Raw genomic sequence first — 22,657 nt, 5'->3', positions numbered from 1 at the left:
TTGTACCATGTACACCTCTTCTTCAAGATCACCATTCAGGAAAGCATTTTTAATATCTAACTGGTGGAGATCCCAATCAAGGTTAGTAGCAAGAAAGAAAAGAACCCTAATAGAATTCATCTTAGCTACTGGAGCAAATGTCTCTGCATAGTCTACTCCATACACTTGAGTAAACCCTTTTGCCACCAACTGGGCTTTATACCTTTCTACTATGCCATCTGCCCTGTGCTTTACTGTAAAAACCCACTTGCACCCTACCGGTTCTTTACCCACAAGAAGATCCATTAACTCCCATGTCCCGTTTTTATGTAATGCATTTATCTCTTCTTTCATTGCATCTGTCCACTGAGGTACTGAAAGAGCCTCTGCCACATTTTTAGGTATAATGGTAGAGAGGAAAGCATGAAAGGAGGGTGAGATGTTCTCATATGAGACAAAACGGGAGATTGGATGGTTGGTAGTACAAGACGTAACTCCCTTTGTGCAATAGGGATGTCGAGGTCATTAGCAAATGAAGAATCAATAGTAGTAGGGTCAGGAATATCAATAGGAATAATAGTACCTAGTTGGATAGGATTTGTCCCCAATCAATCTGATGATGTTGGTGGTATAGCTTCAGGTAAAGGAGGTAGTACTTGGACTTGTTTCTCCTCCACCCTATTCTCCCCCTAAGGAGAAACAGGAAAGAAAGAATCACTCTCAAAGAAAGGCACACCCATAGAAACATAGTATTTCTTGGAAACAGGGTCAAAACAACGGTAACCCTTTCGTGAAGAAGGGTAGCCCAAAAATACACGTAGAATAGCACAAGATTCAAGTTTACCACGGGTAGGAGACAAGTTTTGAACAAAACAACGACAACCAAACACACGAAGAGGGATAGAAAAAAGAGGAGCTTTAGGAAAGAAGAGTTGATGGAGGCCTTGTACCCTAGCAAGCCAGATGGCATGTGGTCGATGAGATAGGCAGCACATAACATAGCATCTAACCAAAATCGTTTTGGAACATTCGTGTGGATAAGTAACCCACGAACCACTTCAAAGAGATGGCGGTTTTTCCTTTCTACAACATCATTTTGTTGAGAAGTTTTGGCACAAGAGCTACGGTGGATAGACCCACACGAAGCAAAGAACTCCGTGACGTCACTGTGGAAGTACTCTTTCACATCGTCGGATTGGAAAATTCGAATCTCCATCTGAAGCTGAGTGAATATCATGTGTTGGAAATCTTTTACAATTTCTGGCACTTCATCTCTGGACTGCACGGGATACACTCATGTATATCTGGAGTAGTCATCAATAAGTGTAATGAAGTATTTATAGCCAAGCTCAGATGGTAAGGTAATAGGGCCCCAAACATCAGAGTAAACAATATGGAAGGGGAGATCAGATTTATTATTTCTTGAAGAAAAATGATTTCTACAATGTTTGCTCAACTAACAAGTTTGACATTTAAATTCAGACACTGACACTACTTTAAACAAATCTGGAAGCAAGACCTTTAGTGACTCAAAAGATAAATGACTCAAACGACTATGCCATAAATAGACCTAACTCTTACTAGACTGACTCGTAGACTCAATAACCGCAAGACTAGCTTTATTCTATAGCATGTAAAGACCACCCACCATACAACCTCTACCAATCTTCCCCGAGTCCAAATCCTATGGTACACAAGAAGGGAAAAATGTCACTAAACAGTTTAATGAGTTTGTTATGCTACTGACAGAAAACAAATTTAGTGGCAATTGTGGAACATGTAACACATTAGAAAGGGTAAGTCCAAAAGTAAGGGATACAGTGCCTTGACCAGTAATGGTGGAAAAAGAGCCATCAACTAATCTCACTTTTTCCCTATCAGATAAAAGGTGATAGGATTGAAAACAATTTGACTTACTAGTCATATGATTTGAGGCTCCAAAGTTAATTATCCAAGGGGAATCTTATGAATGAGAGGACACATGGAAGGTGGTTGCAAAGTTACCATTACCTAAAGTAGATGCAAAGGAAGTCGAGGCAAGAGGAGAAGAATCCATCTGGCAAATTGCCCTCCCATACAGCTCCAAATGGTCACGAAAAGAGTTAATGATATCTTCCCAGGGATCAGTTCCAGGAAGACTAGTAGGGGTAGATTGTTGCGACTTCTGATAGGCTAAGTTTGCTGTATTGAAATTTTTTTACCTTGTTGTACCGGCTTCTTATTCTGATCTGATTTCTTACTCAACTCCTGAGCCCACTTTGGCTTCCCGTGGAGGTCCCAACATGTATCCCTAGTATGTCTATCCTTCTAACAATGAGTACACCATAACTTATCCTTATCATCCACTTTCTTCTGAAAGTCATCCTTCTTAAAAGAAGGGCTGCCTCCTATACCCACACTTCCTTTTGCCACTAAGGCAATTTGCTCCCCCTTTGAGTTATTCTTATCATCCACTTTATTTTAGAAGTCACCCTTCTTAAAAGAATTGTTGCCTCCTACACCCACACTCCCTTTTGCCACTAAGGCAATTTGCTCCCCCTCTGAGTTATTCATCACATTCCGCTTGCTCTCTTCGAATTGTACTAACGCATACACTTATTGTACTAAAGGAAGATCTTTACTTCCTAATATCTGAACTCTAAGAGACTCGTATACTGGGTTCATCCCACTTGTAGGCCTTAGCATCAGCATCACACTTCCAGTATAAATTTCGAAGGGCGAGGCGAGCCTCAAAGGGCGCCTTGTTGCCTAGGCGGCGTCTTGACAACTATGGTCAAATCTGAGTAATATGATGAGAGACTCCTTTCCCCTGCTTACAAGTAGAGGAGGCAGCTTGCAACGGGTATATTTTGGCATAGTGACATTGCTCTGAATAAGTAGATTTTGCCTGCTCCCAAACCTCAACAGCTGTTCCAGCCCACATGAATGTCTTCATGACCAGAGGCAGCATGGAAAGTAGCAGCCATGATATCACCATGTTGTTCCTGATCCCACCTATCATGCTCTGCACCCTGAGACTTTGGTTCTTTGGTTTTACCATTAATATAGTCCACCTTCCCCTTGGTAGTTATGTACAGTTTAATTCCCCTTGACAATTCTAGGTAATTGAAACCATCAAACGGTATTACAGCCATGGGGAAGCTCATATCAAATACTCCACTCACTCCACCTTGATTGGAAGGTCCACTAGACACACTAGAATCCTCAGATGACATGATATAAAGTTTGATTTGAATTTGACAGTTCAGTTCAGTTCGGTTCAGCCACAGTCCAGCTGAGTTCAGTTCATAGTTCACAGTTCATAGTTCAGTTCGGTCAAACAACAGATCTTAGGAACACCACACACATATAAGGAGGCAATTTGGGAACTAGGTATCCCTTAGCAAACCACTATAATTTCCCAAGAGACATTAGCAAACCACTGTCACACAATCACAGGTCATTCCCTACACCCAATTGTCTGGGTACAAGAAACAGGATCACCCGATCAACAGTTCCCAAAAAAAACAGTGATTGCAGGTCATCCGGACCTCTAAAACCCACTTACCTGGGTACAAGAAAGGATCACACGATCCACAGGATTAAGAAGACTTGCATTCACTGCATCAGAGAAGAAACTGAGAAGACTTTGTCGCACTGCTTCTAACCCCAGAAAACCTGCTCTGATACCATGTTTTCTGGGTTGAACAAATCAGAGAAATAGAAAAGAAAGGGAGAAGAAAGGAAGAGAGAGAAGAGAAGGGAGATGAAGAGAATTCTGGGATCAGCCGCCAGTCATTAGTATTTATATTAGGGCATCCCAACTAATAATAAAGGAAGGTAAGATTACAAGAATGCCCCTGAGGCACTAAAGAACAGGAAAAAAAAACAGTTAATTAATTAAAAAAAGAAAACTAACTAATAGATTTCAACAGTTCCATCTTCCACCATGGGGGTAAATTTCCCAATGAAAGAAATTTGGTGTAAGTCAATCCCTCCTAAAATTCAGGCACTTTGTTGGGAAGCTTTCCTTTGAAAGATTAACACTTGTGATATGTTGCAGAAAAGAAGGCCAAACAAGTGTCTATCCCCTCACATCTGCTTTCTATGCAAAAACAATGGTGAAACCATCTCCCATATCTTTTTATCCTGTTATTTTGTATTTGTATTTGGGAGCATCTTTGTTCTCTCTTTGGGTACAGGTAGACTCCTCAGGATGTGGTGGGTCTCTTTGACCCAATCTTCTTGAGGCAGCCAAAGAAAAGGGAAGATTTTTTTTTTATTGAGGAGTAAAAAGAAAAATTTCATTAAAAAAAGAAACTTAATACAATCATCAGAGGGTGATGAGGCAGCACCCAAAACAACAAAAGAGCATCCTCAAAAAGATGGAGATGGAAATACTACATAGACCTCAAGAGAAAACAATTACATCTCCACAAAGCACGTTGAATCTCCAGCACTGCTCCCTTTTCTCCTAGCTGACTGGAAGAAACCTCCTTGGCCTTCTTTTCTTTAGGCTGCGTTTGGTTGCAATGCAAACGCAAATATGTATACATATTTACCCATTTTTCGGTTCATGAATGCAAACACGGTTCACATTTTAAACCGTTTGTGCATTCATCTTGTTTGTTTGAAATAGGTGCAAAAGTGTGAGCCAATCATTAAATGCTCCAACTATCTTATGCTCCAATTCATTAACTTTGATAAAAAAGTTAATTATCAAAAGAACACAAAATTGTATCCAAAAAATAGGTACAGTAATGCTCTCTTCTCAGAGTACAAAAGTGTCAGAAAATACATTTTTGCTCTGATAATCATTACTTTTTTACGTTTCAAACAAATGCTTGCAAACACGAACCAGGGTACATATATACCCCTATTCGGCGTTTGTAACGCAAACAAACGGAGCCTTAGCAATTCCAACCCCCCCCCCCCCCTTTTCCTCTTCCTCTAACCCAACAGTTGGCTTTAAAATTTCCTTGAATACCTCCATCGATTGAGTCACCACCCCTGCTGAACCTTGGGACTTGGTATATATCTTCTCCCCCTCCTTTGAGCCTTTGAGTTTCAAAACCTTTTTCTTATAAACTCTCTTGTATTTGTTTGTTGGACCAGCCCTGAACAGGCCTTCTTACAATCTAGAAAAAAAATTTGTAACATGCTCTAAATATTTGCAACCTGGGCCTTCTTCAACACCTCCTCCCCCACATAACTACCAGGGTTCACAAACTTCCTTTTCCTGCCCAAATCAGTTCCTAGTCTTCCACAACCACTTCCAAATTTGAGAGTCCCACGCTGCTTCCTTGTGGGCTGCACTCTCCATCTCTGTTATCACTTATCCCCCTTCAGACTAGAACCATCTCCCAAACGTCTCTCTTCAACCCTTTCACAGAGTACCTTAACATCCTCTCATTCCTTAACACTCCCTTCCTCTTTCACCCCTTCCACCACTATTCTCCCATACCTTTGACCTCTTTCTCCTTCCCCTCTTAGCCTTACAACAGCTTGGGAAGACGGAGCATTCCTCCCTCCTTGAGAAGAGTCTTCTTGAATCTCAACCCAAAAGGAGCCAAAGCTTAAGACACAACCTACTTGTCGATTAAGCTCCACCCTGGTCATCTCATTTTCCCATCGCAGAGCGCATTTAAAAAACTTGCACCAGCCTGCACATCATGAGGAGCAGGCCTTCGATCCTCTTCCAACCCGTCTCAAGCATGAACCATCCTCAAGAACACTTCTTTCTTTCTGGCACTGTCACACCTAGCAACCTTCCAGACCCATTCCTCGTTCTTCCTTCTTCAAGCTTTAGGTGGGTCTCTCCTCCTTGTAAGACTTGAAGACTTGAACTTAAAGCCTTTTCTTTTGAAGACCTTTAATTTGTTCAGTTTTAGATGGTCCCCATTCCTAATATTTCCTTGCTTCGACAAATAGAAGTGGTCCTCACTCCCCAAACCACAAACCTTTAAAACCTTAGATGCCCCATCTAAAGCATCCCTCCCCACTCTCTGAATCAACTTCATTAAAGACCTTAAATGACTCTTCAAATACCTCCTCTCAAGCCGCCCAGACACAGTGACCCGCCTTTCCATTTATCTCTCATCTCCTTCAACTATTGCCTCCTCCCCCCTTTGCGAAATTACTTCCATACCCCTTTGTTTTTCCTCCCCATCATCTTCAACCTCCGAGAGACCTTTCATCTTCCCCTCCTTCTCAGACCTTTTCACCTGTGATTCCCTCTCAACCTCCTCTTCTTCTTCTCAGCTCTCCTCTCAAATTGTACCTTTTCTCAGCCCTGAAGACAGCATGTTCTTCTCCTTCTACAAAACTCTCAGATCATAATCTTCACCCACAAATCTGAGAACCATCGAAGTTGGGATAGCAGCGGTATCTTCTATTTCCACCGGCAATCTTGCAATGTCTAATTTCTCCCACCTCCTACCTGTCATCAAATCCTAAAAACTTACAGCAGCAGTTTCCAATTGCTTTAAAAGTAAACGTACACCATGCATAAAGGGGAATTCCCAGGACTCCAATCCACAGTGCTCTCCTCCGTCCATTGTGAATCATATCCGTCGCTGGAAACCACCAACTTAATCTTAAATCAAACTCCCTATTTTCCCTCTCTTCTGCTTCCAAAGTCCACTCTGCATCTCTTCTGCTGTGGAACATAAATAAGAACAAACCTCCATTCAGTTTTCTGATACATCAAACTCTGTTCTTCCCCCATTTGGATCTCACCGAAACTTCCACTTTTTTCTTCTTCCAAATCCAGCCGGCGAAACTTCCGACCAAACTAGTGTTAAGGACTTTCAGCCTCTCCATCTTCCTCGTCTGACTCGCCTCAATCTGCATAACCTTCAGCCTCTCCACCACCAACTTCCGTGCTACATTCACCATGTTGTGGAAAGCAATGAGAACAGCCATGTTATGGACGGTATGGAAAGAAAAGAATAGGAGGATTTTCAGTGAAAAGAGTAGAACAGAGATGGAGATCTTTGATCAAAGTGGCACATTGGGTGAAGACCCTGGAGGATTTCCAAGGTTTCTCAATAAACGACATTTTGAGAGCTTGGAAGGAAGTGGCACTATCAGCTCAAGCCAAGGAAAGAGTAAATATGGACTGGAGACCCCCAGAAACCAACTTTGTTAAATTTAACTTTGATGGGAGTTATATTGGTAATCAGGCTACAGCTGGACTGGGAGGGGTCTTCTGAGACATAGAAAGAAAGGTGTTAGCATTGTTTTTAGGACCATTAGCAGATGGTAGCGCATTGACAACAGAGCTGTATGCATTACTCCGTGGTTTAAAATTTTCTAAGCAATTTGGATTCCACAACTTGGAGGTGGAAACAAGGTTTACAATTTCGATACAATACACCCGATACGGGGTGTATCATATCGTATCTTTGAAAAACAGATATGAGATACACATGGAAATCGGGTGTCTCGTCTTTTTTCATGCGTATCGGACCCGTATAAGGGGTGTATCGGAACGTATCGGTAGCGTATCAACAAAAATGATACTGCCAAAAACTGAAAAAAATGGGGAAAGCAAGCTTCTTTTTCCTGAAATAATGCTTCTGTCACCCCCCGATGACTCTAAAACTCCAAACCTCATTCCTAGAGTGCTAGATTTACAAAAATTTGCAAGAAACAAGTGTGAATCGTTAATTTTTTTTAGATTTTTCAAATTTTGAAAAAATGTGGCAAAATAGGTAAATTTTTTCAAATTTTTATAATATCTTGTGATTTCTTTTTTTTCTTGAATGTTTAAATTTATGTAGATCTACATTTCTTACATTCAAAATCACAATTTTTTTGTGTTATCAGTAGATTTATGGAAATTTCATGAAGATATTTGGGGAAAATATAAATTAACAAAAAATTTGAAAATGAATTTTTTTCTCTGCCTATAAAGACTAAATATGTTTAAGATCTACGGATTTATCCTTCATATCCATAGAGCAATTGAAATTTCTTCTTTAATATTTTTTTATTTTCTATATTTTTAGAATTAAAAAATAAATAATAATTAATTATATTTTATCATTTGATCACAACAATTGAATATATTATAATTCTATGGATGATCTATCATATCCACAAACCAATTGAAATTTCTTGTTTAATAATTATCTTTTATTTTTATATTTTTGGAACTAAAAAAAATAATTAATTAATTATACTTTATCATTTGATCACAATGATTGAATACATTATAATTCTATAGATGATTTATCATATCCACAAAGCAACTGAAATTTCTTATTTAATAACTATTTTTTAAATATATTATTAATTATATTTTCACTTAGAAGTTGTACCAATGCATGTTTTATGATTGGATAGAAGAGTTGGGTTTTTCTTCTTTAATAACTATTTCCAAGCATATCTATGCGTATCTTAGTTTTTCGCCGATACGCATGTGTATCCAAGGCGTATCTCGATACGTCTCTTAAAATTGCCTTTCCGATACACTTGGTGTTTCCAATACTTTGAACCTTGGGTGGGAAGGGACACTAGTGGTCATTTCATGGAAAAGATGTAGCTCCCAAATCCCATGGATCTATACACACTTTTTGGGAAATAAAGCATAACAAGGGATCTGAATGTTGTCTTTAAATGGGTGAAAAGATCAGCAAATGGGATGTTTTTGGCTAAACAGGGGATGGCTACGCACCTAATGTTTTGGGAAAAGTTATTATTATAAAGTTGTCTTGACGGTGGAGAAAACCCCCACCTAATTGTAATACTTGAACTTGATATTAATAAAATCTCTTTTTATTGATCATATGAAAAAAAAAAGACTTTAAATTGTGAATGTGATGTGTCATGTCATCATGTGTGGATTTACTGATTACCACTTACTAGTAGATCTAAAGGTAGTGATTCAATGGTTGTGGCAATTAGGGATACAGACTTGGATAGCTTGGTATCTTTACTTGCCTCCCTTCAGAATGTTTTCCTAAATCCTACTAAGGAAGACACTAGATTTTGGACTCCTTTTACCTCTGGTACTTTTTCTTGTGCCTCATTTTTTGAAGCCCTAACTCGGCCTCCTGTTCCCTTTGGGTTGTCCTTTCCGGCTAAAAAAATTTGGAGCAGGCCTATTCCTCCTCGGGTTGGCTTTTTTTGTTGGGAAATTTTCTTGAAAAGAATTAACACATTTGACTAACTTTAGAGAAAGAGACCCAACTATTGTCTACTTCCTAATAGATGTACTCTTTGTAAAGTCGATGGGGAATCCGGCTACCACCTCTTGGTCTCTTGTAAGGTTGCTAAAACTGTTTGGGAGAGGGTTTTCTCCCGCTTTGGGTGTTCTTGGTTTCCTCCGGAGAGTGTCCAAAGGTTGTTCTCTCCTTCTTTCTTCAAATGGCCTAAGAAGCGAGGGAAGACTATGTGGAGTAGTATTAGGGCACCAGGGTGTTGGTCATTGTGGGAAGAAAGAAATTCATGTGATTTTTCAGACAAGGAAAGAACCCTGGAAGAACTGTTAGACCTAAACCTTTTAAGGGCTGCCCACTGGCTGAAATCTTTGGAGCTGTTCTTAGACTTTCCTGTGAATGACTTGCTAAGAAACTGGAAAGAGATTGCTTCCACTGCTAGATGCAAGAGGACTCTTTATCCCTCTTGGTCCCCTCCCCCCTCGGGTTTCATTAAGTTGAACTTTGACGGCAGCAGTTTAAGGAATCCAAGACCCTCTGGGATTGGAGGAGTTTTCAGGAATGAGGAAGGGGTTGTTATTGCTCTATCTTTGCAGCGCTTGAAGGAATTCGAAGAGCAAAGGAGTTAAATGTCAGCCGATTGATCCTGGAAGGTGATTCGAAGGTGGTGGTTAACTGGTTGAAGAAAGAGGACAGTGGTTTGTGGAACTTTAACAATGAAAAGAAGCAGTTCTTATGGATGTGTAGGGACATTGAGATCCAATTCAGCTAGGTAAAGAGGAGTGCCAACTCATTTGTGGATGGGTTGGCCAAGCAAGGGGTGAATAGGGAGTCTGTTTTTTGGGCTAGTTTTTAATTTTTTCTCTATGTATTCTCTTTGTATTCTGTATTTGGGAGCTAAGATATTTTATCTCCCCTCTTGTATACATTCTCCCTCTTTTCTCTTAATTTAATGAAGTTGGTGTTATTGATCAAAAAAAAAAAAAGATTGTGGCATTGAGGCTTAATTACTTAACACAATGGAAACTTGGAGAGGTAAGTTGTCTTTTAACTTCTTTACTTATGATATTAAATACTTTGCCAATCCTCATTGGCTTGTTCATTGTAAATGATTAATTTTTTATTGAATGTGTAATGTCATATGTGTTAGCTATGGAGACTTGGAGAGGTAAGTGCCTTCTTAACTTCTTTTGCATCTGTATTTTTGTATCTTATTTACGATATTTAAATTCTTTTGTAAATTGTATGCAAATTGCAGATCTTGTCTCTCATCTTTTAACTTCTTTTATATTTGAATTGTTGATACTATGTTGTTTTAATTATTTAATTGTTTAGAATAGAAGTTTGAACTTTAGATTGCATTGTCATATCTTAATTCTTAAATGCATAAACTAAGCCTGTAACCAATTGCATTAATAATCTAAATTATCTAATAAGGCAAATAAATAAATCAGTTAATTTCATTTCAAAACTTGAACTTCAAGTCTATCTTTTTTAACAAAGATAGATGTATTGTTTTTGTATTCTTTTCTGAATTTTTTTTAAATTTTTATATGTTTTTATATATTTTTCCTTTTTTGTATTTTCTGAAAATTTTGTGCACCTTTTTCAAAAAGGTGTGTGCCTCGCCTTGCACAAGTCTTGCACTTTTTGTGTGCCTCTCGCTTTGAAAACCCTGCATGATATAATAATTGACTAATAGTGTATATAATATTACCATAATCAGTATCTAACTTCATAACTTTATCAAGCTTCTCAAGAAACACAAAACAAAATAATAACTTTCCTGGAAGGAAACATAGAAAAAGTACCTTCCATAAAATGGAATCTTAGCTTTAGTAGCATTTTGCTTCAATTGATCAAAAGCACCAGCTCTAAATGTATCAGCACAAACTAGAGCAGGTTTCCAACCCTTCTTTTGATGATAATATGCATATTTTGTGCATGTCGTAGTTTTACCAGAACCTTGTAACAAGAGGAAATAGAATGCAATATTACAAATAGCTAAAGAATCCAAGAGAAATCTTAATGCAATGAAGTATTCAATGAATATAAAGCATTTTACAGCCCCACAAACATATCCAAGTTTGATGCTTACGTAGCCATAATAAAACATTTGGAAGCAAAAAGGCACCTTTGACTATCATAATTACCCCACGACAAGTTATAACTGTATACCTTACTAAAGCGGGAAACCAATCACCAATGGAAAAATAAATAAAGAATTCTTTACCTAAAGAAAATAATTAACAAACACTATTTATCAAAAAAATAATTAACAAAATTCTTTCAGTCAACCCTCTTAGAGAATAAAAAGCATCTTTTCACTTTTATAAAGCACTAGAACTGACCAAATAAATGACCTTGGGAAAGTAAATAGGAAGCCAGAATCACCGTGTACAGGAGACCAGCCAAGGGAGGTGAGGCATATGCAAGGGCATTAAGAAAGGATTTTGAGAAGGAGAAATTAGAACACAAAGATCAAACTCCCATATTTATATACTATATACCAAGGTTTAAAATGTTGGAGTCGGTTGTCCAAATACAGGAAACATGTGGGAAATGTCAAAAATATCCAATGGAAATATTGTAAAAACTATAGATATGGTCGAAACATTGTAAAATATGCAAAAATATAGAATGATATTTTCAGAAATGATAAAAGAAGCATAGACACACCTTTTTCAATTATTATCTTGTCCCAAATCATTAAACTAAGGTTATAGACAAAGAATATGTTTTGAAGTTGTCTCGTAAACCTTAAGATTCAAAACTTTGTGATGGAATTAATTAAGCAAAACTTTAACTCATAGAAAATGTAAATGGTTGTAATAAATCAACCAAATAATCTATTACACCAAAAAAAAAACTAATAATTAACTTAATGTTGAAATGAATATTGACATAGCTCAAAGTGGTAATCATGTAAGTTAGGTGGGCAATAACATTGTTACTCCACATATCTATAATATTGTCACCAACTTGTGTTATAATACTATCTCTTGTACTCCATATAGTGCTAGTAGTGTTCACCCGGAATATGTTGATTCCAGTAAAATTTTGTTTCACTACTCGTGGAAATGGAAATGAAAATATACTGTGGAAACTCTCTCTTATGCTCTACATAGTGCTGATAGTGTCATTTCCAGTAAAATTTGATGTCGCTACCCCTGGAAATGGAAATATGTCGTGGAAATATTATGGAATTTAGGGACATTTTAAACCATGCATACTATACCATACCACTATTAAAAATATGAATAATGTGAAATTTTTCTTCTTGACTAAAACACCCCTATCTTAAAATTTTGTCCCTCTCTAATTTTAAGGGCATTTGAACTACTACTTTTCACCTCACTGATTACCTCTCATTAAATTTTATGTTTAAGGTATTAAATCTCATCCTCTTGTTGGACAGTATATGCCCTTACCTCCAATCAAATTGATGTATACTGAGTTTTTGAATTAATAAAATTAGATCATTATTAGGGAAATTGTCTAAAACTCACCATGAGTTTTCAGCATTTCTCTTAAACTCACCACAACTTTTCAAAATGTCTAAAAATCACCATGTCACTAACTTGACGTGAAACAGACTAATGGGTGTTAATATATTACCCTTTTAACCTTCATAGAAAAATATAAAATATATACAAAATAAACTAATGGGTGTAAATATATTACCATTTTGATATTTAGACATGAAGAAAAGGAAAAAGTTCAAGAAATATTTTCAAATACAAAATACATAAAAACATAGAAATTACAAAAAATTTAAAAAATTATAGAAATTGCAAACAAAATAAAAATTATTTTCAAATTATAGAAACTATAGAAATTGAAAAACAAAATCAGAAAATAAAAATTGTGGAAAAAACACCAAAAATTATAGAAAACACAGAAATTACAAATAAATAACAAAAAATATAGGAAAAATATAGATTGTAGAAAATGAAGTTTTCTATAAAGTGAAGTCATAGAGATAGTGAAGTTCCACCAAGAGTTTGTTACAAATAAATAACAAAAACTAGAGAGGTATCAGCTTCTTATAAAGTGAAGTCATAGAGATAGTGAAGTTTCACCAAGAGTTTGTCAGAACACTAGATTTAAAGTGGGGGGAGAGTGTATAGTAAGAGGGAGAGCTATGTGGAAAGCAGTTAGGGCAGCAGTGATGTGGACTAAACGGGAATAAGGAAATGGAAGAATCCTTAATGAAATTAGTAGATCCAATGAGGTCTTAATAGACACTATAAAGATCTAAGTGGCACATTGGTTAAAGACATTGGAAATTTTTCAAGATTTCTTGGTAATGATAAATAAGAATGTGGGGTGAAGTGGCACATTCTTCTAAGAAAAAAGGCAGGTTTGTTATGGAATAGAAACCTATACCAAGCAATACATTAAGTTGAATTTTGATGGGAGTCCTATGGACAATCCAGGGCCAGGCAGGTATAGGGGGTGTATTCAGAGATTTCTCAAGAAGGGTAGTTGCTATGTACTTGGGACCCATTGGAGTGGGAGGTTCTTTGAAAGCTGAATTGATGACCTCATTACAAGGCCTAAGATTAGCAAAGCAATTTGTCTCCCTCTTCTTGGAAGTAAAGGGGGAGCCAAAACTGATCATCACTTGGGCAAAAGGCATGTTTTCAGGGAAATATAATGTCTCTCATAGGAGTTAAATACCTATATTTGGGTTAGAAGAACTGCAAATGGTATGGTGGATTCATTTGCAAAACAAGGGATTAATAGACATTAGCTGTTTTGAGCTTTAGTGTGAATCTTTTGCATCTTGGGTTGATGGAATATCCCAAGCTATTGTACTAAGCTTTCTTCATATTTTTAACAAAATCTTCTTTTCTTATCAAAAAAAGGGTGTAAAGTAAGATTTTGAGAAGATGAATGATGCAGGGTGGGGAATTTCTTTTTTAAGGTTTTTTTTGGACAAGTTTGGTGTGAGGAAGTTATGTGAGGTTTGTCCAAGGCTTTATCTTTTAGAAATGGTAAGGTGATCTAGTACCAAACTTTAAGGAGACCTCTTCATAAGAGAAACTGAGGAAAACAGTTTCATAAGTATTCGTAAGTAAACGGAGAAACTTTGATTGATCAATAAGAAATTGCTAACTGTTTTGTGGCTCATTTCAAATCGGTTTTTAAAAGACAAGAGGATGTGGGTGCTACTCTGGAAGGAGTGGATTGGCCAAGATTGAGTCTGGAGTTGGCAAGAGTGTTGGAAAGGGATTTCGACTTGGAGGAGATAAGGAGAGCTGTATTTTCAATATTGATCAAAAAAAAAAAAGGAGCTGTATTTTCAATGGATAGATCTAAAGCTCCGGTACCGGATGGTTTCACTATGGCCTCTTATCAAGACTGTTGGGAGATAATTAAAGTGGACCTGTTGGCTATCTTTGAGGAGTTCGCTAGGGAACACTTTATTAGTCCGGGAATAAATTCAACCTTCCTAGCCCTGATACCTATGAAGGGAGGAGCCAATCAGCTGAGAGATTTCAGACCAATCAGCCTGGTAACAAGCATCAATAAAATCTTGGCCAAAGTGTTGTTTTTAAGACTAAAGCAAGTCCTCCCTGGTTTGATAAGCCACTCCCAAGGCACGTTCATTCAAGGTAGACAAATCACAAATCAAGTTTTGATAGGTAATTGGTGCGTAGTGGATTTTAAGAAAAGGGAAAAGAAAGGTTTTGTATGTAAATTGGGCCTGGAGAAAGCTTATATAGTTGACTGGACCTTCTTCTTGGACACTTTAAAAAATTTTGGGTTTGAGGAGAGATGGTGTGGTTGGATCAAGGGCTGTTTGAAGACTTGTCATTATTCAGTCCTTTCCCCTTTCTCCTTTCCTATTTACCTTGGTAGCTAAGGTGTTCGGTAGTCTTATTGTAAGAACTGATTACTTGGGACTGGTTAAAGGTTGGAGGGTTGGGAGAGAGAGCACAGTTGTCACACACTTGCAGTTTGCTGATGATACAATTAAATTTTGTGAAAGTGCTCATCCTCAAAGGGCAAGTAATTTGAAACTAGTGATCAAATTGTTTGAATTTGTCTCTAAGTTGAAGATTAACTTTGAAAAGAGATGTGTAGTGGACTAAACTTGGTAGTGGAGGAGATGACTGGGGTAGCAGAAGCCTTAGGTTGTCCTATCACTAGTTGGCCTTTGAAATATCTAGGTATGCCCTTAGGAGCCAACCCACGGGAAGGAAGCTTTTGCAGTCCAATTCTTGAAAGATGTGCTAAGAAATTGTCAGCTTGGAAGATGAATTATGTGTCTCTAGGGCGTTGTATCACTCTGATTAAATCTACTTTAGCTAACCTTCCAGTGGGAGTCTGGTGAAGGAAGGAAAGATCATTTGGTGAGATGGGGTCTAGTTTGTAGAAGTAAGGAGAAAGGGGGTTTAGGGTTAGGCAATAGAGGGAAGAAGAGTGAAGCTTTATTGGGCATATAGCTTTGGAGATGGCCATTAGAGAGAGATAGGCTTTGGCATAAGGTGGTAGGAAGTATTCATGGTTATGCAGAAAATGGTTGGGATGCTGGAATGTCTTGGCGGGCTACTCTAAACTTTCCGTGGAAGGCTATTCATAGTATTCTTCCCCAACTCCTCAGCCTTATCCGGTATGATGTGTGTACTGTGTACTGGTGATAAGATTCTCTTTTGGGAAGACACCTGGATTGGCAATTCCACTCTTAAGGATCTCTATCCATCTTTGTTTTTCCTCTCCCTTCTTAAAAGTGAACCAATTCACATATTTGTTTCTTTCTCCCAATCCTCTGGATTTAGTTGGAATTTGGGTTTCAGAAGAGATCTAAGAGATTCTAAAATTGATCAGGCTGCTTCGTTGATCAAGACTCTAGACAATGTTTGCTTGGACCCTTCTAAACCTGATGTTAGAATCTGGACTCCCAACCCTCTGGTCTTTTTTTTTGCACCTCTTTTTTTCTCTCAATTGTGCTCAGTCCCTAACCCTCAACTTTTTTCTTGGAAATAAGTTTGGTCTAAACCCATTCCCCCCTAAAGTCGGAGCCCTCTGTTGGGAAGCCTCTCTTTGGAAATTAAACACATTGGATATCTTGCAAAAGAAAAGACCTAACCTCTGCATCTCCCCAAGTCGGTGTTTCCTTTGCAAAGCAAATGGAGAGAGCTATTACCATCTTTTAATTTCTTGCCCATTTGTTGTAAATCTTTGGGGAAAATTTTTAGGATTGTTTTGGGGGTAGGTAGGTGATGCCTCTACAAACTGGGGGGAGGGGACCTTTTTGACCCTACAACTTTTAGGTGGCCTAAGAGAAGAGGTAGAATTTTATGGAGATGTGTTAGGGCCGCTCTAGTATGGACAGTTTGGAGGAAAGAAATAACAGATTTTTTAATGATAAAGAAAGGGATGTAGATCCTGTTTGGGAATGTCTGCTAATAAGGGCTATAAGCTGGGCCAAATCTTTAGATTTATTCTCACTTTACTCCTTTGATGACATATGGAGAAAATGGGTATCTGTTGCAAATTCTTCTTTGGTTAAGGATAAACCTGTTGTAGATTGCAAGCCACCAGAAGAAGGTTTCATAAAGACATAAAGTTCAATTTTGATGGTAGCAGCATTGGCAATCTTGGACCCTCTGGCATCAGTGGTGTCTTTAGGAATGAAGAGGGACAGATTGTGGCCTTATTTTTGGGCTCAATTGATGTGGGGGATGCAGTTAGTGCAGAGGTGCAAGCTGCTCTGTGGGGAGCACAGATTGCTAAAGAACTTAACTTTAGGAGGTTGATCATTGAAGGTGACTCTAGAGTGGTAACTGGGTGGTTGAAAGAGCCAGAGACAGTAGCATGGTCTTTTAGGGGAGAAATGAAAAGATTCAAATGGCTTACCTCTAAATATTACAGTTAGAGTTCAGTGGGAGAGGAGGTCAGCAAACGGGATGGCTGACCTACTAGCTAAGCAAGGGGTGAACAGGGATCATTTATTCTGGGCTCATGTGTAATTTACTTTGTTTTTGAGGCAGCAACTCATGCCTCCTGAGAGATCAGCTTTGTAAGAATTTGTCTGCTTACATTTATTATTAATAATAAAATTATTGATTATCCATCAAAAAAAAGAGAGAAACTGAGAAAACATGGACCTGTCCAAGAGATTGGAAGAAGTGGAAATGACACCAAATCAGCAGGATGAAGGATGGGAAGTTTACAGTAAAATCCTTTTATGATTCTAATTAAAAGCACTGATAAGTTAAAGAAGCTAGAGGGGTGTGGGTAATCCAATTCCTCCAAGGGTAGAAGCTTTTGCATGGCTACTTGCTTTGGATGGCATTCTTACAACAGGTCATTTGAAAAGAAGAGGATTTTATTTGGCAAATCAGTGTTGTATGTGCTGTAAAAATGGAGAGACTTTGGTGCATCTGTTCAACCAATGAAGTGTGGCAGGCTTCATCTGAAGATACTAGTACTATGCAGGCCTGGCGGAGAAAGCTAAGGCATGACCCAACAAATTCTAGAAAAATCTTCTCTAAGTGGTATTGACCAAAAAAAAAAAAAGATCTTCCCTTCTTTGGCCTGCTTCCCTTTTGTGGGGTAGTTAGGAGATCTCTTTTTGAAAATGAAATGAATATGTTATTTATACCAAAAAAAAACAAAATAAAATCTTCTCTAAGTGGCCCAGGATCAATGGAAAAAAAAAATTAGGGATCTATTGATATGCGGTTCATTTTGCAATCTGTTGGGGAATTTGGAAAGAAAGAAACAGGAGAGTAGTTGAAGATAAATTCAGAAGCTTAGGAGAATCGTGGTTGAGGGTTGACTGCTCACACTGGATCAATGTTGATGGTTCATTCCAAGTTCAAAGAAACCCCTATGGCTTCTTTTTGTTCAGACCTTTGTACCATTCTTGATATCTATCATATATAGCAGTATAAGGTTATTTTGGTTGTAGATATGCTTTTTCAGCTAGTGTTTTAGATTTTGTTTGGCTGAGTTAGACCTCTGCAGAAGTCATTTTCTTTTTTTAATAAAAATATCATTTCCTTATTAAGGCATGTGTGTGAATATATGTTTCTCGCATTTATGCATCTCTTATCAATTGATGGTAAACTACACTTCAAAATTAACATACCTTGTAAACCGACAAACATTATAACACTCGTTTTCCCTTTCTTCGGGGTAAATGAAGGTTTCCCTGGATCCAGCATTTTGCAGAGCTCATTGAATACAGCCTAAAACAGATGAAACAGTTTGTTTCAGAAAGATATAACAGTATAACTGAAAGCCAAAACAGGCACAGAAAATGTACAATGAAAGAGAGAAAATTGGTTTAACAAAAAAGAAATCCAAACAAATTTTGCTAACAATTTTAAAGTAGCAGCAGAACAAAGCTGACCCCAAAAAGAAAAGAAAAAAAGAACTCCACAAACTCTTGGAAGAGAACCAAAATACTTACCCGGATACTGCATGGATACTTCTAGATGTACTATATAACATTAATTTCTTTAAAGAAAACATATGGTATGTTTTAATATACTATAACACTTGTCAAGAAAAATACTTCTTAAAAATCTTTATAAACACAAATCAAAAAACACTTTTTTATTGGAAACAGTAACTTTCATTTAATCTTTATAAAGTAAGCACAAGACAAGCACCCCATTTAAGGAGTGCTAACCCCACATAGGAATCCATCATTACAACTGCTGGCCAAAAAGGTTGTCCCCTAGTTGACCCTTGTTTAGCTTATCTGTTAGCAAAACCATTGGCTCACCTTCTACAAGAAATTATACCATAAAAAATCAACAGATGTTAGAAAATAAAATTTGGCAAGACACATGTCTTGAGAAATGACATTTAGCTTCAGAAACTATATATAAAGGCATGACATAAGCATACTGTTAGTGAAGGGGTATTTCGGTCTTTGTACCTGTTGAGAATGCTGATGTGTACTATTATATTAGTTCGAGTGCCTCTTATTTAAATAAGGGCACTTATGTCTTTTCCAATTATATTAATAATATAATAATAGGTCTGGCCGAAACTAGGGTTGACTTTTTCCTAATTCGAACCAGACCTTTTCTCTTCTTCTTCCTCTTTCTTCCTTCTTCTTTCCTCTCTTCCTTCTTGCTGTTTACTTTACTTTTCAGCTAACAAACAAAACAGACTTCTATGGCAGGCCGAACTTCAACATGGTATCAGAGCCACATTAAACAAATTAGAATTGCTAGAATTCTGCTTTCTGCGCATTCGAACTAGGGTTTCTCTTGGATTTCTCAGCCATTGGTTGGAGACTGGGCAAAGGGCTGAAAAGGAGTGATCGTCCTCTCCCCTTGGAGGTTTCTATGCCTCCGGTGGTGTCGTTGGTGATTGGTTGCTGTGGTTTCTAGTGCGTGTGGTGCAGTGGTGTTTCATTCCTTCATGTGGTTGGCCTTCAGGCGATGAGGTAAGGAGTTTTTTTTATGCATAATTTCTGTTATGGAACACATGAGAGGTGTGGTACAGATCGTATGATGGGTTTTCAGATTGCAGTATGCTAGGGTTCATGCTGGTTTGTGTGTGATTCGAAAGAAAGTAGTGTTTACATAATGGTGAAAATTCCGGTAGTTGTAGAGTAGGGTTTGTGGTGTTACAAGTACGGCTTTTAGCCTTTAATATTGCTGAAATTAGTGTGCGGATTTCGGTGAAGTGTCTGTGTGCAGTGCGCAGTGTGCAGTGTGTAGTGCTCAGGATTCAGTGATAAGGGAATTCGGCAATGGCAGATAACAGTGATAGTAAACCTAGTGTGATGATATCTACTGACTACTTGAATGTCCAAATGACTTCTATTAAACTGAATGGAGAGAATTATGTCCCTTGGGCCAAGTTTGTAGAGGTTTTTCTGAAGGCGAAGAAGAAGGTAAAGCATATAAGAGAGGAGAAACCCCCCACTAATTCTCATGAGTACGAAGACTGGGTACAGAAAGATGCACAGATCATCACATGGTTGTGGAACAGTATGGAACCCAGAATCAGTGTGAACTTCATGTTTCTTGACACAACCAAAGAGGTGTGGGATCATGCTAAGAAATTGTATTCTGGTCAGGATAATACAACTAGGGTATATCAACTGTATCAGGAATACTTCAATCTACAACAGGGAAATCAGAGCCTTGAGGTGTACTATGCCAATATGAGAAATATCCGTAATGAGTTAAAAGTCTATCATCCTCTCACTTCTGATGTCAAGCTTCAACAACAATAGAGAGAGCAGCTTGATGTGACTCGGTTTCTGGTGGGGCTAAAGTCTGAGTAAGAACCAGTACGAGCCTAGATATTAAGAGGGTCTACCCTTCCATCTTTAGAGGAGGTGTTTGCTCATCTTCTGAGGACTTCCATTGGATCTATGGAAAACTCTAATATCTCAGATAAATCAGCATTTGCAGTGTCGAGAGGTCGAGGTGGCAGAAGTGGGGCTCGAGGAGCCCAGCCTGGCCGTGGTGGCAGTAGTGGTACAGTGTATGGCCAGAGTGGTAGTGGTGGATCTACACGTATCCGTGGTGGTGGTCATACTAGAGGCCGAGATTCAGGGGGAGCTCGTGGTAGAGGACATGGCTCGGGTCCACGGAGGTGTACTCATTGTGTTTTGGATGGACATACTATTAACTACTGCTATGACTTAAATGGTCCACCCTCGACGTGGGCCAACCATGCCATGATTAGTGACACCAGTTCCAGCTTTAGACAGGAGAACCGGTCAGCTGACCAGATGCCTTCTACTTCTTCAGATGGTCCAGGCAAGGAGATGGTGAGTGTTCCTCGTGATGAGTATGAAAGGTTTGTTCAATCCACGTCGCAGCAGAACACAGCTACCTTTGCACACTCAGATATGGCTTGTTTGGCATCCACACCCAACCCCTGGATTATTGACTCTGGAGCCTCCGATCACATGATGGGAACTCCAAGTGTGTTTTCATCTCTCACTCATTGCTCAACATCACAATTTGTTACCCTTGCTAATGGCTCCACATCATCTATTCGTGGTGTTGGTAATGTTGACCAAGACGTTGTATCCCTATCCTCTGTTTTATATGTACCTAAGCTTCCATTTAATCTTATGTCTGTTAGTGAACTGACCAAGTCCTTCAATTGCTCCATTACATTTTACCCCTCTATGTGTGTTTTTCAGGATCTTAAGACGGGGATGAAGATTGGTGGAGGGCATGAAGCCGGTGGACGGTATTATCTTGATGGTGGTAGAAGAACGTCAACGGCCCTTCAGTTATCTATTTCTCCTCTCGAGTGGCATTGTAGATTTGGTCATCCTTCGCTGAAAGTGTTGAAGTCATTGATCCCTTCATTGAGTCAACTTTCTGTTCTAGATTGTGAGTCATGTCAATTTGGGAAACACCATCGTGTTCCCTTTAGTTCTAGGGTTGATAACCGTGTGTCGTGTCATTTTTCTTTAATTCATTCAGATGTTCAGGGTCCTTATAAAGTGATGTCATATAATGGATACAAATATTTTGTTATTTTTGTTGATGACTTTTCAAGAATGATGTGGCTCTATTTAGGGAAAGAAAGAAATGAATTATTTATCATCTTCTAGAAATTTTATGCTAAGATCCGCAATCAATTTGGCTTTCACATCAAAATTTTTCGTTCCGATAATGGTCGTGAATACTTACTTGTCATCATCTTTTCAAGAATACTTGGACCAACATGGCATTATACACCAAACTTCATGTACCTACACCCCATAACAAAATGGGCTTGCTGAGAGAGAACCGACATCTTGTAGAAATGGCACGCTCACTCATGCACCAAATGAATGTTCCCAAACCCTTTTGGAGTGATGCAATGCTCACCTCTTGTTTCTTTTCTTTGATGAATAATAATAAGTTTATTGATTCAGAAGCAAATTAGAGTGAGTTCATACATCATCCCAGTGAGAGGCACGAGCTACAGCCCCTCCTTGAAACTTACAAATAAACTAGGAAGAAAAACAAGAATCACAACTGAGCCCAAAATAATTCTTCCCTATTTACCCCTTGCTTAGCTAACACATCTGACAATGTATTTGCTGATCTCCCCACCCACTGTACAGTGACCAACATATTCCTTGTCAACCAACTAAATTTCTTCATTTCATTTTTGTATCGCCACATAGCCTCTTCAGAATTTTTCAACCAACCCCCCACCACTTTGGAATCCCCCTCGATTATTAGTTGTTGTACCCCCAGCTGGTTTGCAAATTGCACCCCTTGTACAACAGCTAAAAGTTCTGCCCTGATGAAATTTCCAATTCCCAAAGGACCTGAGTAGAGCAACAAAATCTCTCCCTTCTCATTTCTCAAAGCACCCCCCACTCCGGATAATCCTGGATTACCCATGTTGCTTCCATCAAAGTTCAACTTAATTGAGCCTTCGGGTGGAGGAGACCAGCTTGTAATTGATTTGGCCTTTAAAGATGAACATCTTGCTACTGCTGACCAATTTCTCCAAATGTCATTAAAGGAGAATTGATGAAAGATTTCCAAGGTCTTCAGCCAATGTATTGCCTTGTTTAACACACAGTCTTT

General features: G+C 38.3%; 1 protein-coding gene across 1 annotated transcript in view; it reads right to left on the bottom strand.

The window, feature by feature from the left end:
• The window catches only part of LOC148870059 (signal recognition particle subunit SRP54 2), a 72,586-nt gene that overhangs the window by 32,611 nt on the left and 17,318 nt on the right, over positions 1-22,657 (bottom strand). The window contains exons 2-3 of the mRNA XM_088970943.1: positions 18,229-18,328; positions 10,934-11,087 (exon numbers count right to left, since the gene is read on the bottom strand). Of these exons, the coding sequence (XP_088827069.1) occupies positions 10,934-11,087; positions 18,229-18,328 (254 nt within the window). The remainder of the gene's footprint in view (positions 1-10,933; positions 11,088-18,228; positions 18,329-22,657) is intronic.

The sequence above is a fragment of the Nelumbo lutea genome, chromosome 2, assembly GCF_056320005.1.
Source record: "Nelumbo lutea isolate HS-2025 chromosome 2, American lotus-T2T, whole genome shotgun sequence".
Classification (NCBI taxonomy): Eukaryota; Viridiplantae; Streptophyta; class Magnoliopsida; order Proteales; family Nelumbonaceae; genus Nelumbo; species Nelumbo lutea.
The sequence above is the reverse complement of the archived record's forward strand: the minus strand, read 5'-3'. Positions and strand labels throughout refer to the sequence as shown.